The 21,703-nt window shown below is 46.6% G+C and overlaps 2 protein-coding genes across 2 annotated transcripts in view; both read left to right on the top strand.

Annotated features, from left to right (window-relative positions):
• FRMD4B (FERM domain containing 4B) overlaps positions 1-7,282 on the top strand; it is a gene marked incomplete at both ends in the record, with an annotated part of 63,689 nt that extends 56,407 nt beyond the window's left edge. Inside the window, 6 exons of the mRNA XM_079540385.1 lie at positions 1,272-1,328; positions 2,589-2,736; positions 3,535-3,660; positions 4,416-5,221; positions 5,762-5,894; positions 7,162-7,282. Of these exons, the coding sequence (XP_079396511.1) occupies positions 1,272-1,328; positions 2,589-2,736; positions 3,535-3,660; positions 4,416-5,221; positions 5,762-5,894; positions 7,162-7,282 (1,391 nt within the window). The remainder of the gene's footprint in view (positions 1-1,271; positions 1,329-2,588; positions 2,737-3,534; positions 3,661-4,415; positions 5,222-5,761; positions 5,895-7,161) is intronic.
• Positions 7,283-14,913: 7,631 nt separating this feature from the next.
• LMOD3 (leiomodin 3) lies at positions 14,914-19,464 on the top strand (the record flags this gene model as incomplete). The annotated part of the gene is made up of 3 exons (XM_079540169.1): positions 14,914-15,204; positions 16,132-17,457; positions 19,438-19,464. 3 exons carry the CDS (start codon positions 14,914-14,916, stop codon positions 19,462-19,464), a joined length of 1,644 nt encoding a protein of 547 aa, XP_079396295.1.
• Between the last annotated feature and the right edge of the window lie 2,239 nt (positions 19,465-21,703).

Here is a 21,703-nt window from a genome sequence, read left to right as displayed (position 1 = left end):
TCACTGATCTGGGCACTAAGCATGGGAGGTCCTGCATTACCTGGTGCTCATGATGTGCAATGACAGCAGAGTAAGCTGCTGAAAGCCAGCAGGAGCACAGACAGCATCCATGCATACCTGCTGCTGTTTGTTGCATGGAGCTTTCTCTGCCATCGTGCAAACAAAGAACTTCAAAGTTGGACATGCAATTCCTTGGTCCTTAAGCAAACACCATTTAGCCCATTGTTTTGCAATATCTGATGCGTGGCATCCTTGTTTGCCATCTGAGAAGGGGAGTACAGACAGGAGGGACTGGATTCCTCTGAGGGTCTGCCTTTTTGCAGGTGGAAGCAGCAGGCATTGCTCCAGCAGTAGCTTAGCTGTATTTCTTTCCAGCTCCCAACTCCTGCAGCACAGCGCGTTTACTCCACCAGAAGCAGCTCTCTCTTGCTTCAATACCTGATTGCATGTGCAAGCTTTTTGCTATCGCTGATTGTATTCTGGGTTCAAGGTGCAGGGTTGCATGAAGCTCAGCAATGATGTCTCTTGTATCTATAAAGTTTGGGACTGGCTTGGAAATGACGCACTGAATGGTAACACTGATTTATTGAATCACACCATAGCTGTTTCCATCCCAGGCCCCCAGGGATGGGAGGTGAAGGACACACGGGGCTGTCTCCTGCTCTCCACGTTCTCCTCTCCCTTTCCTTTGCTTCCTTTGTACCTTCAGAGAGTTTCTTCTCCTTTATAGGGAATTGCACAGGTTTGGGATTTGAATTCAGAGCTCCTGCATGTGATTGAAATCAGCAAAAAAATTCCTGAGTTCGTATGAATTTGAATTGAAGCAGAATTTGCACACAAATGAACATAATGCCAAATTTCAAAAGCTGTTTAGGACCTACCAGGTAGGATTTTGGGTGTACCCAAGGAGATTAAATGCTAGCAGCCAAGATCTACATGTCTGTGTAGGCTCCTGCCTCCTATAGAAGCACTGGAACACCCGGTGAGATCTCTTTAGAGTTGAATGGAAAACACCTTTCTGAATCTTGGCCTGATTCCCACCACAGCTGAAAAAATCTGCTTTGATAATGATGTAGGTAGCTTGCAGAACTGCAATGGAAACAAGTAGGTCCTGAGAGGAAAGCAAATCAGGGCTGTCTTTGGGGTGCTGAAGTCTGAAATGTTTTGGTTGCAGCTTTATGGGTATGAACAGACTCTCGAGCTTTAGAAAATAAACTCCATATTCTGAAATTAATGTTGAATGTTCTTAAAGTGCTTGTTTTCGTTCACAGATGATATAATCCCATCTGAGAGCAGCTCTCTGTCTGATACGACAACCTATGATGACGGTACGTTGATTATCCTTTTCTTCCTTCTGCCTGTTTGGAGACACTCATTGGCTTAACACCCTTTAGGCTGCTATTTTATCGTCTTCCAATGACAAATTGCAGCAGAGGAGAAAAGAGCTTAGTCAGGAGTTGGTGATCGTAATGAGTTACTTATTGAAAGGTTCTGCTCTGTGGGCTGATTTGAATCATCTTCAGGGAAGGAATCTGGATGTACTGTGATCAGCTGCTGTGAATTTCCAGCAGATGCTTTGTCCCTGGGACCTGACCAGAGGCAGATGAGCGGCTGGAGGAGGTGGGAGCTGGGAGGAATTGCCCAGGTCTTCTGTCCTCACAGCTACTAAAACTCACTAGAAGTGGAAGAGTCAGGGACAGCAAAGATCTGTTTACCTTTCAGTGTTACCTAGTGAGCTGCATCTTGCATGGGTTTGGTGTTTGCTCAGCTTACTCATTTCACGCACACACCCACAGGCACACATTCACACCCTGTTCCACAAGGTGGAAAGGACTTGGCTTGCCTCTCCCTTTGCTGGATAATCATCATCTGGGGACAAACATTATCTAAATTATTACTCACTTTTCAGTTCGGGCCTGATTCTGATCTTGCTTGTCCCAGTTTTAGACTCATACAACCCATCTGGCACTATAAAAAGGAGTTGCACCTGGTTCCTGCTTGCAGAAGTAGAGCTGAGGTTTCGGTTTGGGAACATGTTCTGTGATACTTGTCCTACATTTACCTGTGTTAGCTTTTGGCTCTAATGGGATTTTGCCGGATTTTGCCATAAGCAAAGTGAGAACAAGGATCTAGCCAACATCTTCACAACTGCCTTCAGCCAAATTTGTCTGTCAGTGCTCATTCAGACACTTTTGAAGTCAGTTCTTTTCAGATTGTAGTTAAACTAATCCTTAAAATGTCATTTTCAAGTGAAGTGCTGAATGGTGAGGGAGAATAACTGGCTTTGGTGCAGCTGATGGGAGGGACAGAGCTGCAGAACAGGCACTTGCTCAAAGAGCTCCCACTTGGTGGTCCTGCACAGTGCTGAGCAGGAACCTCAGCAGCAGTCAGGGCTGTGAAACCTGCACAAATCTGCACAGTGTCCCACCAGGAAAGCACGGCGCAGGCAGCTGTGCTGCAGCCTCCTGGAGTCACAGCTCCTGCCCTCATCTCCATGGCACAAAGTTTCTGCTCAGTGGCTACAGATTTCCACAAAGGGCAAAAATGGCATGGATTTTGCTTAACTAAACAATATTCCCTTCCAGCAGGCAGTGAATCCCTCAGTGTGCCAGCACAACGAACCAGCTCTGCACAGCTTTCCCCAAGGCTGCTTCCACCAAAGTCACTCGGGCTGGAGAGAGTTCATCTCAGAAAGTCATCCATGAACGAGCAGCTCTTGGAATCAAGACATTCCAGGTACTGTACATCTCAGTCTTCTGGGCATGAAAGCTCAGTCCTGTCAGATTAGTTATGATGGACTCTCAGAGTTGCTGCTGCTTCCACACTTCTCTTGTGGTTTAAGAGTTTGGTGATAAGCATTAAATTTGCTGCTTAGTAATACATGTGCATAGAGGTAGTCATCAGTGTCTGTGAAACTGTAGGAGAGTGTTGTCTTTGTGAGTCAGGTGAGAAAAGCAGTGGGAAGTGTTGTGCTTAAGGAATTGCCCACCATTACTCTCACTCTCTGTCTCTATTTTTGTGGTTTGTTTTCAGTGTTAAACAACTTGTCTTTTTTCTGGTGACTGTAATTGCTTCAGATAACACCAAACCGTACCCATCCCTCCTGATCCTATCAGTATTCCAGCAGGTACATTGTTACAACACCAAGAATTCACCTGAGACTTGAGAAGCAGTTAGTCTAAAAATAGGAGAATTGCTGGGATGTAAGCTGCGTGCCAGCATCAGTGCCAGCTACAGCAAGTGGCTCAGGTTCCATATGGATTTATAGGATTTGGGCAGTTGTGTGCTGGGGGAGCAGCTCCATGGAGCACATAGGAGCAGTAGCTCAGTTGTGGGATTGTTCTGTGCGAGTCTGATCTGGTGCTGGTTATTCTCAGTATAAGGATTCTCACTGATCTCAGTGTTTCTTGGACTGTGTTATGAAGCATTCGGATGATTTTTGTCCCTTCCCTTTAAGACAGAGCACACACAGTCTCGGTCTGGATGACTTGCATTGTGTTTACCCTAATTGGAGCTCTGTATCCTTTGCTGCAGGGACCCACTTTCCACTCACAGCAGTCCTTACCGCACCCTGGAACGAGTGGCCCCGTCCCATGGAGGAAGAAGCATGCCTACAACACCTGTGCTCACACGCAATGCCTACAGCAGCAGCCACTTACAGTAAGGGGCCAGGCTGTCTGAATGTCTCATCTGGATATTTGGGGCACTGGGTTGCTATCAGCCACCATCTGCTGGCACGGTGCTGCACCAGCTTTGTGACGTGCACGTGAGAGCATTTACATGAGCGTAAACACGGGGCAGCAGCAGAAATAGCAGCGTGCGCTGCTGCACAAGTGGGAGTCTGTCTGCAAATAGGGGTGAGATGGAAGCTATGTGCTTACAGATATCACCTGTGGATTCATGTCCTCTGGGCCTCCTGAAAAATAAGAGACCCAATGGAGGAGAGAGATCCAAATTACTGCCCTTACTGTGAGAAGGAGAGATGCTATAAATAATAAAAGCTGGTAAAGACCTCATGGTTTATTTAGCTGAGGTAATGCAGCTGCAGGAAACCCACCTTCCTATGCTCCCAGCTTTGCCCAGCTGCTTGGCTAGATGTTACATACTCTAGATGTTGCATACTTTGACTGCTCCCTCCTGTAAGTCACTGCAGAATGAAAGGCTGTGAGCTTTGCTGCATCTGTCACTCTCATAGGTTACCTTGCTCACCATAATTTTTATCTGAAAGATCTGCTGCTGCTGCAGCAAATGGAAAATTCAACCAAGCCGAATTCTATGTAAAAAGGAAATACTGGTTTGATTTTGTGCTTTGGTTGGGGAGGAAGCATGCCTGGTTTGTCCACATGTGCTCCCTCCATCTCTCTAGAGGCCTGCGTGTGCCTGCATTTAACCAACCTACATCTGTATTGTTGCAGGCCAGATGTTTCCCCACACCACTGCAGGCAGCGCAGTGGCAGCCTGGAGTCCCAGACCCACCTCCTGGCTGAGGTTCCCGCTGAGAAGACGGCCTTCTCCCTCACAAAGTCCCAGAGAAGCAGCAGCACTGAGATCCTCGATGATGGTTCATCCTACACCAGCCAGTCGAGCACCGAATATTACTGCGTGACACCTACACCCAAACCATATTACACTACTCAGACACTTGACAACAGGACCAGGGGTCGAAGACGGTCGAAGAAACAGCACATCTCTGCTGCAGGTTCAGGAAGTATGCCAAATCTTGCCCAAAAGGATGTCCGGAATGGTGTCTACCACAAAAGCCAGGAGCAGCCTTCCTCCAGCTACTATATTTCTGGATATTCCCCGTACACGGAATCTGATGTTTATTACAATGGAGGATACGTTTATGAGAGCGATACAGAGGGGCAGTACAGCGTCAATCCCTCGTATCGCTCGTCGGCACATTACGGATACGACCGTTACAGGGAATTCAGGTCTTACAATGAGGATGAAGTGGACAGAGTACCGCACAACCCATACGCGACCCTACGGCTTCCAAGGAAGCAAGTTGCTAAAACGGAGCATATAACCAAAAACATTCACAAGGCCTTAGTAGCAGAGCATCTCCGTGGTTGGTACCAGCGTGCCTCTAGTCAAAAGGAACAGGGTCATTGCCTGCAGGCAGGCTTTGAGTCTGACAGAGGGTCTCAAAGGAGTTTGGGCTTTGCTGGTCTGCAGGTGCCGTGCTCTCCCAGCAGTCGGGTGTCGTCTTTCTCATCGGGTAATGTCTCATTGCTTTGATGCTAATTGTTCTTTCCATCCCTTCTGTTCATCAAATTCGTCCCCTGTAATGAATGACATAAGCAGGGCCGAAAGGTAGATAAGAAACTCAACAGGATTTTTGTTCCTTTTGTTCTGTGCTTAGGAAGAATACTCCTTGCTTGTTGCCTTCTCTGAGTGAAACTTTTACTCCTTGTAAGCACAATAACCTAAAAAAGCACAGGGAGCCACATGTTTCAGTCAGGAATGTCTATCAAGTAGAAGCAATGCACCCACCTGTATGCCATACACATGCAGCTGCTGTGTCACCGTCCAAAATATAGTGCAGTCAGCACCACTGAAATGTCTTTAATAAAGAGAGATTCCCTCACTTGGAATATTGCCCATGCAGTTTTGCTTCCCATGGTGCTTGTAGACAGCATTTTGTTTGTGTCCCACAAAAACCCATGGCGATCAGTAGTGAGAACTGTATAATTTCTCTCATCTCCTTGGGCTGCAGAAAGATCTAATTGGCTGTACTATTTTTTATTCTTAATTCCAGCGTCTTCTGCAAACACTTCTGGGAACTGGCGGAACCCACTTGCACTGGGACTTTCAGATTATGATACGTTATCTCATTCCTCTTTTGCCAGCTGTTATGGAAATGCTTATGGCAACCTTCCTTTGCAGAGCAGGTGAGTAAAAGGTTGAGATTTTCTGCCCCTCCTGCACTTTATAGGCTACTAAAACATCTGAAGCAAGCAGCTCGGTTTCAGAGGGCTGGGATAAGGAGTGGTTATAAAATTGCCTTTTAAGAGGGTACCTTCTCCTTGTTGGCATAGATCAGCCTAACTGTTCCAGCAGCCTTGAGGGAAGGGGGATCAGGCGTGGGGAAGGATGAGGTTCCCAGCTGATGCAGCCAAAGGCTCGCGCTCCCAGCTGTGCAGCAGTGGAGCTGAGCACAGCACCCTTCTCACTTCCCTTCATCCGCACACCTGAGTGCTGCTGCTGCAAGGCAACACCGCCGTCGCTCAGCCCATTAATAAACCAAGCACTTCTTGCTTGGCAGAGCTCAGCCACCGACCTCGGCACGACTTGCTGCTGCTTGCAGCCTCCCTGGGTGCAGGGGCTTTCCCAAGGACTGCAAGGAGCCCAGGATCCCACTGGGGCGTTGCAGAAATGCATGCAGTACTCTTGCTTCTCCTGCTTTGTGGTTTTGCTCTGCCCCGGTGCTTGAACGCCAGCCGTCACCGGGGAGAACAGCAGCTGCCTGTCCCAGAAGTGGCACAGATGCTGCCATGTCTCAGTGCCCCTATGTTAAGCAGAGCCAGCTGTAGTGTAAGTACTGCGCATGTGTGTGCCCTGCACCAGGGGGTTGTGGTTTGTGCTTGTGCCAGGCTGCCTCGCAGGAAAGGTGCGCCTTGTTTGTCTGTTTAGGAAGAAGCTAAAGCGTAAGGAAAGATGCAAAGGCTTTTGCTGGGTCCTTGTTGCTAAGCTGAATGCCTTGTTGTTTTTATTGCAGTGATTTAAGAGCTCTGTAACAGTAGTGTTCAAGAGTGCTGTTGGTACTAATTACTTAACTTTCTATAATTGAGCTTTGAAATCTGTGTATTTTGGCAGCTTTTTCTGAGTGTTTTTTTTCTGTTAATTTTTCACATTCTCAATCATTTGACCAATCATTAAACCGTGGGGATTTTTGTATTTCAATGTGATTATGGTAATCAATATGTTCCATACTCCTGACAACTTTGAGCAGCAGCAATCCTGTTGCACACAGCTAGCACAAAGCCCAGGGTTTGCATTTGGATCCAAATGTTGCCAGGGTGCACTCACGGCATCCACAGCTCCTTCCAGCCTGTGGTGCTATCGTGTGCTCGTGCCCATTGCACCAAGGCAGTGGGTGTTTGGGGCTCTGGGGAGGGTGGGAGCTGCTGCTTATCCCTGGTGTTCTATGTCTTACAGAGTGTACCCAGAGCCAAGCCAACTGGGCGGTAATGAGGAGAACCAGCTGGAGGAAGACTTGCACAACAGTGAGCAGAGGTTGTTCTGGCATGAGGACTCCAAGCCTGGGACACTCGTGTAGACCGCCCACAGCCCTGCATTCGTACCCTTGCGTGCCTTGCACAAAATGCTGTTACTCCGAAGGAGATCTCGGGTGCACCTTCCAGACCGATGTTGCCAGGAATGATGAAACTCAGCATTCAGAGGGATTGTAGCAAAATGACAAAGTCTTACCAAGAATGGCGTTTCTTTCTGAATCCACATCGCCTGCGAGAGCAAAGGGCAAGCCACAACTGAATCTATGGCAAGATGCAGCACTTGGTTGGAGTATTTAGGTTCAGCGAGCACTTTTGTGGAAAGGTTGGAAGGTGGTGAAAGCAAACCTCAGAAAAAATAAATGTGAAAAGGAAACATGGAAAAAGCAGGAATTCTAGGAGCACAATTCTGATGTCCAGAAGAAGAACAAATGGGAATTTCTTCCGCCGTGGCTTGTGAGAACCTGGAAGGACTTTCATAAGCTGATGAAGGATTGATTCTGTGTGTGTGAATGAGGCAAAGGGCGATTTGATCAGTATTGGAACATTACTTGAAGAAAGGCTGGATTTTTTTGTTGTTGTTACAGAGGTTTGAATGAATTTATCTGTTTTTGGGGTGTTGTTAAGAGTGATTGTTAGCACCGCAAAGGAGTTGTGGGAAGAAAAGAATGAGCTGTCAGAATATGTCACCTGAAACTCCGGGTTGTGGGTTTGGGAAGCAGAGGAGTCTGCTCCTCCCCGTGATGAAGTGTCACTAAAGTCACAAACAACCTCACTGTGTGGGGGCAGGCAGACCCCATCATTGCTGGGTGGCAGCTCCACATTGCTCTGCCGTAGCAAATCAAGGATGGAAATGGGGAGCTCTGCCTGGCATGGGAGCAACGTGACGTAATGGCCAGTATTGTAGGGTGGATGCCAACACAGCCAGCCCAGTGGGTGCCTTACAACGAGGGGCATTAGCATTGCACTGCCTGCTGTGCTGCGGAGTCACCAAGTGACAGAACAGCATCTTTACAAAACCCCGTGTCTAGGAAAGAGTGCGACTGCAGTCTTGGTCTGAGAGAGGGATAAACCTACCTCATATCATCCACCTGTAGGAACAAGTTAGCATGGGTTCACTTGCGTGATTGATGACTCATCTGCATACTGTAACATCTCTCTCGTGTCTCAGCTGTGTGTGCTTCAGGATCCCATACGATGGTGCTCTTCTTTTATACAAAGGATTAGTAACTCCCTGTTCATATTGTGAATAGAAAGGTTTCTGATACACTTTTTTGACGTTTTTTACCAATATTCCAGAGCATGTAATATATACAGAAAGACACACTTGTTAAGCTGGTACTTAGTGGTTTGTATTAGAGTCGCAATTGGGAATTAAACGAACAAAAAAAAAAAAAGACAACCAACAAAATAAAAAATAACTTATTTCCTTGGTTTTACATATTTGTATAGCCTTCTAGAAATACGAAAGCTCTTTTTTGCTTATTCTTTTACTACTTACGGACTTTTAGACCTATTATTTTGTATAGGTCAATAAACTGCAAAGTGTGCTACCAAAACCTCTTGGGCATTTCTCCTGTTTCTCTTTGAGGTGTCTCTGCTTGAGTGCTTGGGAGAGTGCAGTATGTGGTATATCCGGGTTTAGGAGTACAAGAGTGAGTCAGCCTGGTTTGATACCCCATGTTATCCTATCGTTGCATTTCTCCTGGTAGTTCTGGAGCCTTTTCTGTTGGCAAACTTGGCTCACTGAGGGCGTGCTTGCAGCAGGCAGCTGCATGGCTTGGGATCCGTTGCCCAGTGCAGAACAAATGCTGTTGCTGCACTCTGGCAGTTCATCAGCACTTGTAAAGGGCTTTCATTAAAAAAAAAAAAAAAAAAAAGGACAAAATCTGCTCCCCATTTCAAGCATTGTTTACATTCCTTTATTTCAGTGCTGTAGCCATTACATTTTGTGTGGGCTTTTCCCTTCCTGTGCCCTTCCCTTTGCTTAGCCTGACGTGCCCATGTTGGCACGGGGCTGGCACCCAGCTGCTGCCGTTGTTTGGCTGAGATTGGGGTGGTTTGGCGTGACTTAGGATGGGTGTGAGAACATGGGAATTGCAGGTGGCTTCAAGTGGAGCCCATCCACCGTCTACGAAGCACAAAACCTTCAGGGCTGGATTTCAGAAACTGAACCCCTCGTGAGGGACAAGCCAGAGGGCACAGGGCTTTCTGGCCAGCAGGCAGCCAGGTTTTGCTGCCGGCCCCCCCTTTGGGCTATCAGACTTCCCAGCCTGCAGAGCTCTGCCGTGCTGCTTAGGTGCACGGCTGTTGTGGCACCAGGTCCGCATAGCACATCTGAAAAGGTGAGGATGATTGGTTATAACTGTTACCGTGTTTGTTCAAATGCGGAATTCAAACGACCCGGTCTTTGCTCGCCCTGCTGCCTCAGCTGCTGAAACTTTTCCGCAGGGTGAGCAGGGACACCTAGCGACCAACCGGTGCCACTGAGGAGAGGAGCCTTCCCACCCCGGAGGTCCTTAGGAATTGGTGTTTGCTGCCATCCGGAGCAAAGCCAGGACGCGAACAGCGTGACGCACCGAGGTGAAACGCTGGCGGACACCGTGGTGGTCTCGGGCTCTTTCTGTGCTGGGGGAGGAGAACTCCATTTCCTAAGGGATGTCCTTATCTAGCTGCAAACAGCAATTTCCTGGAGTGGCTTTCAGATTGTTTTGGGCACTCTTTGGAGCTATTTGAGGTAAGAACAATGGGGAAAAAAAAGAGTCTTGTTTTATTCTGTAAGCGTACAAAGGCATAAACAATTCCATGTGCTCCTTCCCGGTGCGTAGGGCAGAGGCTCTAATCTGGATGCAGCCCAACTTGTCCCATTTTGCAGTTTTCACTGGAAACAGTTTAACATTTGCTTCAGTGTAAGTGGGATAAGTGCAGATATGGATGCTGTCTGTTTCATCAAGTCGTGGGATGATGGGCTTCATCCTGGCACAGTAAATGCAGTCAGAGTGTGGATGGGGCTGTGCCTGGCTTCCATCTGCATTTTCTGGCACAAGCCCAGCTGAGCTTCCCAAAAACACTCTCCATATCTCCAAGCTTTACTGTGACACCAGTGGATGCAGGTGGTGACATCCTGGTGCACTGCTCTAGCCAGATCTTCACTTCTCAGCTGTTGGATGTAGATTTGGGACCACGTGGGTCATGTCCCAGGGCAGGATTTGTCATTGGAAGCCATTATCTCCAAGCCCTAAAGCTGAAAGTAAAGTTGATGTGACATTCCCTGCTTAGAAGAAGGGATGGTGTAAGCAGTGGTTGGTGCTGGTAGCGCAGGGGGACATGGAGACAGTAGGGTCCTTGTCAGAGTGATGAAACCTTAGCCAAGAAGTTCCTTGTCCTCCACCCAGCTTCATTATCTGTGTCACCATAAATCCTTTAGCAAGCCCTTGACTTCTGAGTGATGTTCACCCTCTCCCAGGGCTCAGCAGCATGCTGAGTCTCAATTTCTAGCTCATGGTTGGGGTGCCATCAACGAGCTGCAGGCAGAGAAGGGTTTGCAGCCAGCAGGGGCTCAGCTGGAGTAACTCAAGAAGCAGCCTCCCACCTGTTCCTGACCAGAGGTTAGGGCAGGACATGTGCAGAACCCATCACGTAGCCCCAGCAGCACTTCCCCTGGGCACGTTTTGGTGGCAGGGTGATACAGAGCACGAGGCTGCGATAGGTTTGTTTGCCATGAAATGCAGATACACCCCTGTGTTTGAAGCAAAGGGTGACATTGCTACCCAGAAGGACTTCAGATTCTGATATCTGATCTGCTGGCTCATTGATTCTTTTCATTGTCTGGTTTGTGTTGAATTCAGCAGTTCAGCTTGTAGAGGAGGTCACTCATTTGGAAGGTTATGATGATGGTGTTACTCTTCCAAGAGCCCTTTGTGCTTTGTTATCACAGTTTTGATCAGACAGCACTGACTGGTTGGAGGTAGTTCATGCATTTGGCAAAGAAGGCAGAAGATATTGCAAAACTTAATTTTATCTGCTTGTTGTAAGGTGGGGCTTTTGTTGCTCTTGAGGCTCTGCCAGACAAAGGTGGAGAGGATGTGAGATGTGATAGCATTGCCAGTGGTGCAGAGCACATCACCTGCTTGGGACCGACAGCTGGCATGGACCTCTGCTTGCTGTCCATGGGGTTTGGGCAGGTTATTGTTAAACAGTTTCAAACAGCTGAAATGGTTCAGGAAGCGGCAACTGATGGTTTCATCATCCCCAGCTGGTGTTGGACGTGATGGCACTTCCTTGAATGTCACTGTGGGGTGCTGGGGCCCTGCTTGGCACTGAAATTTGCCCTTTTCATTTCCTGTTATGGCCCAGCTTCCCCTGCACCCCTCTTTCCCTCTGCTCACAATCTCATTTTTGTTTCCCTGCAATAAGGATCATGGACGATGGCACTGGTGCTGTCTTATGGCACAACGAGGACTTGGTTCAGCTGCTCCCAGCCTTATCTGAAAATGGAAAATGCAAAATAAATACATAATAAATCCTTCTGGTTATGTCTTGGGACAGATTGTGGCAACCAAGCCTCTCCATATCAGGTCCCTGTCCTTCTCCTTTGCCCCAGAGGTCCACTTCACAGCTCCCCCTCAAGCACCTGGGGCACATGCCTCAAAAGCCAGACATCACTGCTGTATTTAAGCAGTAAACTCAATCTGATCATGTAGCTGTAACCACTTGGAGGTGTGCGGGGTGTTTTTTTTCTCCCTGGTGACTTTCCCACAGGGTTTCTCTCCACGATTGCTCTTGTTACTCAGCAGTTGTTATTGTTCAGGTCCCCATCATCTGACCCGTTATAATCCCCATATTGCATTACAGGGATTGCTGCACATTCTTGGTGTGTGCCTCTGTTGGTCAATTTTAGACTGCCCCATCGAGCTTATGAGTTTCTTAAAAGCAATGCATGGTTATGTTACAGAGGCACATTCTCTGACTGTTTTCCACTTAATGCCTTGGCACTGGGAAATGGCATGCATCAGTAGCAAAGGGAAATAAATATGTGGGTTTTATTAGCAAAAAAATGACAGCCAGCATTATAGAAATTCCTTTCAAGTTGGACTCGATGATCTCAGGAGGTCCCTTCCAACCCCTACAGTTCTGTGATTCTACAGTTCTGTGATTTGGCATCAGTGTGTGTGCCTTAAATACAGAATAAATTTGAGGCACTTGAAGCATGGCTTGATGGCCTGCTTAGTGTCATGACATAGGAGTCAACTCCTCTCAATAGTTAAAAACTTGTCAATCCTTTTGCTTTCGAGACAGATAGGCTGGAAGCCTCGAAGAATGTACACAAAAAAGAAAAGCCGTTTATGTAGAGTCATCCTGCACTGGAGCCTAAGTTTCATGAAGAATCCATCCACCTGTAACTGCTTGTTTTAGGAACAGTAGGCAAGAACTATGAATTGTTCATTAAAAGTGCAGTCTTCTTTTTTTTTTTTCTTTCCTATCAGCACAGTAGGAATTCATTCCTTTTATTTAACACCTCTTACATCCCTACATCTCGTGCAGTAGCTCAATAGTGCTGGGAATCCCGAGCGAGTGTCAAATTGGCATGAAATGATGAGTGCCACTGTTGGAAGTGGCTTTCCTCTTTCATTCACTGTGATGGCATTAGGGAGGATTATGGACGGCTCTCATGGAAACGTCTGCAAAACGTTATTGGGAAGAGGAGTTGGGTATTGCCTTGGAAAGAACTTCTAGATTTGGCCTTCAGAACGGTTTTAGCCTGAAGGGTGTCTTCTGCTGCCTTAACGTGCTCTTTCCAGTATACCAAAACACTAAGCAATGTGTTAGAAAAGGAAGTGGATCCCGTACTCAATGTAATTTATGGAGGAGACCTAAAGTAGGCAAAATGTGATACCCACTTTGGAAATCTGTGGGATTAGCACCCGTGCCACTGGGAGAGGTGTCACTGGGCAGCCTTTGCCCTGTGCCCGATGGAGAAGACACTGCTCCCAGAGGTGTAGTGTTTCCTAGCAGCAGTATTGACAAATGATATATTTCTACTTAGAAGAAAGCTTGCTTTTTAAATCCCTATCAGTGTTCTCAGTATCCCTGTTTTCCATCTCGAGAGGCCTTCGTGGGCTGACCCTACTTAACTCAGCAGATCTGGCAAGACCAGGGCCCAAGATGGGCCTGGCTGCAGACAGTGGAAATACAAGAAGGTGGCCAGGGGCGTTATTTACAGTCAAGAAATTAGCAAGCGATTTGTAACCACTGAATAGACAGCTTCTGTGACCCAAACAGCATCGTTTGGGTGAGTAACATACCGGCTACTGGAGCGCATTGATTTATTTGATAACATCAGGAAACCATTTATGGACTCTATTATGGATAGCACTTGCTGGAGGTTAGAGCTGCAGAGCAGATAGATTGATGTGTGGGTCTGCTGTTGTGCTTGCTACTGCATAATATAAAATAAGGATGTCCCCTGAAATACCAAAGGGGCAAACAGAAGCGTTATGTACTTGGCGTGGTTTATTTTTATTTTTACATTTGCCATTTATTTGATTCTTAAATGTTTGAATTCTTTGCAGTGCTGTACCAACCTGTGCTTTATGGCTTTTTGATTGGACACCATGGTTCTTGTTACAGAACTCAGCAGCACGAGGCCCCATCTTGCAGACGTGGTTTTCTGATGGCAGATTCCAGTAGAACATAACTGGGAGTGGGCTCCAACCCACTGGGACTCGGTTTCACAACTTCTCACCTGTGGCTTCTTTCCTATGAAAGATGCTTTCACAGCCATAAGCCGAGAACTTGACTTGATGGCCCCTGAAATGGCTGTTCGAAGTAGGAAAAGGATGAACCTGAGTTGCGTTTTTCAGCCACTGTCTGGTGACAGTATGAGTAACATCCATGACAGAGAGAGGCCAGTGGGGATGTCTGTAGTGGGGCATTGCATTGCTCCTGGGCAGGATGTGATGCGCTGGGGAACACTCACTATTAGGAGAGGGGATGGACCCGGCCCCAGCTGGATGTGATGTGTTTTGTGTTGACCACTGGCTGCCTCTCCCCATCTCAGGGGCTTTGTCTAATCGGGATCTAGCACTTGGGAGAGCTGGTAGGTCATGTAGCAGGTGACCTTGCATCAGTTTCCCCGCAGTATTCAGGTTTTAGGACCTCACTAAAAGTGGTGAAATCCCCCTGCTGTCCTCAGTCCTGTTTTTGAGACATCTGAGTTGTAATGGATACAGACACCTCATGAAATTATAAAGAAAAATGATTTCAACACGGACCTCCCCCAGGCACCTTGCAGGCAGCATCAACTCCACCCATGGACTGGGGGCAATCCGTGCACAGAAAGTAGCACTGAATTCCCCTAGAAAATGACCATCTCCTCTGGATCTCAATGGGGGACGCACCAGCTGCACTGAAATGTCAGAAGGTTTTGCACAGCTGACACGTTGCTGAAAATGGAGCATGGCAGCATCTCCATAAATTCTCTTTATCCAGCCAAGTGCAGCTTAATATAGACTTAGAGGTGCTGCCCGTGTGCTGCACTGCGATCGAGAGCTGCCGCCGCTCATGACCAAAACACAAAGTCGTTGATTTAACCAGATGAGCTACTGCTAGGGGGAAAAAATACCAAATTTATCTTCAGTTTTATTAAGTTACAGGGGAAGGAGGGAACGAGCAAAACATGTCTGAACTCGGCCAAACGTCTGACGAAGATGTGTCCCCCGAGGACATAAATGAAGACGAAATCCTGGCCAACCTCTCCCCTGAGGAGCTGAAGGAGCTGCAGAGTGAGATGGAGGTGATGGCCCCTGACCCTGAGCTCCCCACAGGAATGATACAGAGGGATCAGACAGAGAAGCCCCCAACGGGCAGCTTTGACCACCGCTCCCTGGTGGACTACCTGTACTGGCAGAAGGCGTCCCGACGCATGCTTGAGGATGAGAGAGTTCCCGTCACCCTCCTGCCCTCCGAGGTAACCAGCAAAAAATCCTGCCTATCTTTTGTGTGTCTGCTATGGGATCTGTTCTGTAGTTGCAGTACCTTAATCTATCCCTGCTTCCATTCTTTGTTAGAACGGTGCAGTACAAGCCATGTGTTTAAATGGCTTGAAAGCCTCAGTAATGTCAGGATCCAGCTTGGACTGGTATAAAAGTTTATATTTAGATGTTTTCCTAAATCTTTATTTGTGGTTTTCACCAGGAGAATATCTTAATGCTGTTTCAATAAAGCAAACCACTGAGAAACTCTCAGAAAATCAATCTGGAGGAAATAAGGCATCGGTTTGGCTTTGCACATTGATTGACATACTGCTTTTCCATGGAGCACTTAGTTTAATGAGTATGTTGAATGTAATCATCAGCAGAATTTAATGTCACGTTGGGGGAAAAAATCCTACAGACCGTTTTTTCAATGTGAACATACAAAAATGAGCAGGCATGCAAACTCCCTGAACCAGTCCCATCCTTTTCAATGCACTCCTTAAATTTGTTGTACTATCCATATGATTTGAATAGAGGTTAAGGACACACTTGGATATTTGTCAGTGTTTTGTGGCACTTGACAAGGAAATGATAAAAATAACACCAAATCCAGAAGTAGAAGTAGTAGGATCAGAGCTCCTTAATCCCCAGAAGGGTTTCAGGACCACCTTAGTGTATCATTAAATCCACCCAGGATTTATTGGTCAATGTTCTTTAGGGGAAAAGATGAGAAATTTGCCTACAGCCACTTTCAGAGCAATTGTCCTTTCGTTCCATACTAATGCAGCACACTGGGACTTTCAGACAATGGCACGTTTAAGTGTTATTATTCTATAGTGGACATAGAGGTATGGAAATACCACCATTCCATTGTTTCAGCAAAAGGTTAATGTTATTTTGCCTGTTTCTGTCTCCTGCAGAGAATGACTGCAGAGGAGATGGGAGACGGTGGTGGCAGGAGGGGGCCAGAGGCTGATGGGAAAGAGCGGCACTACAAAAATGAAAGCGTGTCACATGCAGTAACACAGCCTGAGGAGATGAACAGAGATGGAAGCAATGAGGAGAGAGAGGAGGAGGAGGAAGAGGAGGAAAGTGAAGAGGAGGAAGATGAGAGTGAGTCAGAAACAAAGGAAACTTGTGTTAATGAAAACCATCACAGTGATCAAACAAGCAAGCAACCAGGTACAGAGTCAGGGGAAAACACAGAAAAGTCAGATGAAAATGAAAAGAAAATCTCAAAATTGAACATCCCCAAAAAGTTAGCATTAGATACCAGCTTCATGAAGCTCAGTGCTAGGCCATCAGGAAATCAAACCAACTTAGAAGAGAGCTTGGAGAAAGTCCGAAAAAACAACCCAGAGATGAAGGAGCTCAACCTGAACAACATAGAGAACATCCCCAAAGAAATGCTGATAGACTTTGTCAATGCGATGAAGAAGAATAAGAACATAAAAACGTTCAGCTTGGCCAATGTGGGAGCTGATGACAGCGTTGCATTTGCACTGGCCAATATGCTGCGTGAGAACAGGAGCATCACCACGCTCAACATCGACTCCAACTTCATCTCTGGGAAGGGCGTTGTGGCCATCATGAGGTGCCTGCAGTACAACGAGATTCTGACGGAGTTCCGCTTCCACAACCAGAGGAGCATGCTGGGCCACCAGGCCGAGATGGAGATCGCCAGGCTGCTGAAGGCCAACAACACCCTGCTGAAAATGGGCTACCACTTCGAGCTGCCGGGGCCCAGGATGGTGGTGACCAACCTGCTGAGCAGGAACCTGGATAAGCAGAGGCAGAAGAGGCAGGAGGGGCAAAGGCAGCAGCAAATGAAAGAGCAGAGAGAGCTGATCGCCATGTTGGAGAACGGACTGGGCTTGCCACCTGGGATGTGGGAGATGCTGGGGGGGCCGATGCCCCAGTCCAGACCGCAGGAAGCTCCCCCAGCACCCAAACCACCCATCCTCACCTCAGCACCTCAGGGGCGGGGGAAGGAAAGCACACGACCCACAGCTCCTGAGCAGCCGCGTGGGGCTGAGCCCAGCTTCAGGGTGATCAAGCTGAAGAAGATCCAACGCAAACCCGCCGTGCCCAAGTATGTGGAGCCCACTGAGAAAACCAACCTCAAGGATGTGATCAAGACCCTGAAGCCGATCCCCAGGAGAAGACCCCCTCCTCTCGTCGAGATAACACCACGAGATCAGCTGCTGAATGACATTCGTCAGAGCAACGTCGCGTACCTCAAACCGGTGAGTGTTCAGCAGTGGAGGGGATCGTGCTCTAGAGCTGCTATTTTCATAGAACATTAAGGTTGGAAAAGACCTCTAAGGTCACCAAGTCCAACCCCAACCCACCCCCACCGTGCCCGCTGATCACGTCCCTCAGTGCCAAATCTCCATGGTTCTTGAACAACTCCAGAGATGGTGACCTACCCCCCACCTCTCTGTGCCACTGCATCACTGCTCTTTCTGAGAGGAGATTTTTGCTAATATCAAATCTGAACTTCCCTTGGTCCATCTTAAAGCCATTACCTCTCATCCTAGGCTTTACCCATCAGCATAATGGTGGGACTTCCAAGCACATCCCAAGCTGTGTGCAGTTATCCCATGGCATCCACTGGGGGGATGCCCCAGCATCACCAGAGCCCCACTGCCTTCTTGGCTTTTATTTTGCACTATAGGGCAAAAGTAATTAGTGAAATCCCAATGACAGGTGCGGGATTTTAACCTCTTGTTCCACAGTAATAAAGGTAAATAAAAGGAAATGCAGCTGGGGGCAAACAAACTCAGAGGAACTGAATGGTGATGTGCTGGTAATAATATGTTAATTATTATAATATGCAAATGCTCTTATAAGATTGGGAATACAACAGGTTTTTTTCCACAGAATTCATTTAATCTGTCCTTAGGTCCCCATTAAAAAAACATGCTGTAGTCCTGTTATTATTATTACTTTCTACAGCACTGATGGTGCAAAGACCCCCCTAAAATCTGTTTTCCATGGGTCTGAGCCTGCACCTTATGTTTGAATTTAGAACAGCAGGATGGGTAAAAGATGGCTTTTCTTGGTTGCTTACATACAATTTTAGAGCTGCATAGAAGCATCTCGGGTAAAATTGGTCCTGTGCTCTACTGATTTTCTAAAAAAAAAAGTACAAATTATGGATTTGGGTTTTGTTGCTCATTCTTATTCTGTTTTATGAAGTTGCTAAGGTGCTGGAAGGAGAATCAGGGGCCAAATTCACCCAAGGCACCCGGAGGTGTCTGTGCTGGTGCATGCAGAGCCTGGTGACCTGATGATGGGAACCACTGTCCCAGGAAGCTTCTGATACTCATTTTTTTTGCTTCCCTGTAACATTACTTTGCACTGCACCTTTATTCGAGGAAAATTGAAAGCAGTTCAAAATGTGTGTAGCTAGTGATGTTGATGCTTCTGTTTGTGTTGCTAAGGTCTGAGGAAGATGACAGAAAATCTCTTGCAAACAGAAATAGTCAGTAGTATTTTGTAATTAATATGTTGCTCAATACTGACCCTTTTGTAGAGTGGGGGACACTTTGCTTTCCCTTGTCTGCACAGAAGTAACTATTCCCTCAGTAATTTCAGGCAGTGCCTTGTCCTGAAATATCAGAAGGGATCAGCCCTGCAGTGACCTTGAACCCTGTGGCTTTCTACTGGCACAGCCTGATCCACACCCTCCTCCCACCCAAAATCCCAGGCAGATCTTGACAGCCACAGGCTGTGGGATTTGTTGCTGTTTGCTCTCCCAGAGCTGCTGGCTGAGCTTGGGAGCCATGTCCGGATGCTTGGGTGACCCGGAAAGATGAAACAAAGGACATTTGTGCTGACTTTTGTTGATACACCTAGTATCAGGCCAAACGGCTTGGATTTAGGGCATTAGGGTTTTATTCTTATCTGCTCATGTGATTTTGGTAACTGCTTTTCTGCCTTGATATCCTCAGCTCTGCTATGTTTTACTGCCTGAGCCAACCTGGGTGTCCTTGCTCTGGGGGGGAGGCTCATTGCTTGCAAAGTGATCTACTGGGCATTAAGCATCACAGACTGCAAGTGGGGAACAGCAGACAGACCCAAACTCCTGATTGAACTCCCTGATGCTCCTTGCCATTATGTTTCTGGTCCTTTCACAGTTTCTGAAGGTTTGTATGTTTATGTTGAACTAAACTGCTTTGAGAAATTGCCTTTCCTTACAGTGTTTTTTTGTCCTTGTCCAGGTGCCATTACCAAAGCAGTTGGAGTGAGAGACCCAAAGAAAACAACTCGGAGCAAAGACTGTTCAAGTTTTGCTTACAGTTGTTTCAGCAGAAGTTTTCTGCAGAACCCAGGTGGTGTATATGACTCTTTGGGAACAAAGCTTGCAATATGCACTTCTCTCAGTGTGATGAAAAAGGCTGGCACGGGAAAAATCAGCACTAAGAATTTCCATCAGGTATCAAAATCCCAGTGCCATCTGTCTGCCAAATGGATTCAAGGCTCCAGTTTGTTGTGGGAGGATTTCCTCAGAGACATCAATAACCTTAAGTCTTTCTAGTTTGTCAGTAAACTATTTTGCTTCCATGTTGTCCTTCTGCTGTCCAATTCTGCAGGAACACGCTGTGCTTTAGCTTATCTTTCTTTTCACACACATGCTCCTTGATTATTCTCTTGTCCATAAGAAAAGCATTTGGTTTCTATGTAAACAGCTTTATTTTTTAGGCTAAGGAAATGAATGAAATAAAAGCTCTCTCCATAAGAAATGTGCAGCACGTCCATGGCTTGTAAGAAGCTTGCAGAACAGAATGCACTCTGGTGCATCCATATTTCAAGCCAGTGTATTTCCTTACAGTCCAGTTGGTCTCATACCTGACCAGCATGTAAAAGATGATGCCGTGCTGTTTAGAGAGCTGTAATGTTAATTCCATGTAATTCACCCCTGGATCGGGCTCCACACCACCCCCATCTTGTGATGCACCAAACTGCCACTGCCAACCTCCCTCATGCTGCTCTCAAGCATCTGGAGGATGAGCCCTACCCCTCTCTCTGTGACCTGAAAAGCTTATTTTTACTTTAATATTGTTGTGACACTTTTTTCTCCTCCCCCTTTTTTAATCGCATCAGATGGTTTTGCTGCAAGACTTTTCTGCAGCAACTACAAGTCACTTTCCTGTGGATTGCTGCCATGAGATCAGCTTTTTCTTTCTTTTTTTTTTTTCTCCCCTGAGTTGCTGGAAGCTACAAAGCTTATTCCTGTAAAATCACCTTTGATCCACTCCTCTCCTCCCAGCCAAGCCTTCCCCTTTGCTAACATTCACCTCCTCTGCCTTCCTGTGGCTGATCCACTCACTCAGTACGCCCACTTGGCAGCTTGTGGCAGGCCTTCCTGCAGGTCAGTCTCTCCTTGCTGCCTACGACTGTTTGCAATGGTTCTCTGGCAGCTAAATCCTAGTGCTGCGCAGGGCATGGCTCCCAGTAACCTTAGAAGCAGGCAGAAATCCCTCCAGGTAATTAAAAGAAATGTAAAATCGCAGTTAAGCAGTTATATAAGAGACAGTAACAACATGAACAAATGCTTATATATTGCACTTCTGCAGACAGGCTTTTGCAAGGATGCAAGAGAGAGGCTGCACCATTCCTGCAGCTCACAAGCAGCTCTGTCACGACTCAGCAGCATGAATAGAGACAGCAATCAAAACCAGAATTCATCACAAGCACTGTCTCATGGCATGAGTGGTAGGGTGACCACAGCTGTCCCACCGCCACCCCGCTGAGCTCACCAGCTGTGAAGACATCCACAAGCTGAGGTTAGAGTCACATTTCCCAACCTGAAAGAAATACACTCAGTAGTCACCATTAGAGTTTATTTTTCTTCATAACTGTGCAGTCTTTTAAAATTCTACAGTAATGATGAAGTCATAGGCTACTACTTTTAAGTGTGGAAACAGTTTTCAGAAACAAAGACCATGCGCTACATGTGAGGAACAGGCCATTGACTCTCCAGCTGGAAATATTTTCAATAAATACTGATCATTTTAACACTTAAATGGAATGACGTGTTCAGGTTTCTACACAGCTCACTATGAAAACAGCATGGTAAGTTACATAAAAGCTTCAACCGTAAGGATGTTTGCTTTGTTGTTATATGAATCACTTTGTTAGAAAAAGAGAAATGCAAGAATATTTCAATGGAGTGTCACCTGGACAACGTTTTTTCCCCATTATATTTCAGAAGCTGCTATTAGCAAGATTATTCCATCAGAGCTGGTAATTAAGTTAAAATACATATAAAAGAATCCCACACATCACTGTCAGGAGTTGTTACAGGCAACTGTCTGTATGAATTTGGAACGGGTATTCAATAACTGTATCTTGGCTTTTATTGCTTTTACTCATAAACCTGGAACACAGTTTATTCTTCTGAAGACTGTCAGCACTAAAGTCAGTGAAGTGCGAGTTTTACTTCTATGTTTGCATTCTGCTTGAGAAAAAAACCCAAACAAAGCA

The sequence above is a fragment of the Tetrao urogallus genome, assembly GCF_951394365.1.
Source record: "Tetrao urogallus genome assembly, chromosome: 10".
NCBI lineage: Eukaryota > Metazoa > Chordata > Aves > Galliformes > Phasianidae > Tetrao > Tetrao urogallus.
Note: the sequence above shows the minus strand (reverse complement) of the source record. Positions and strands in the feature narration are given on the sequence as shown.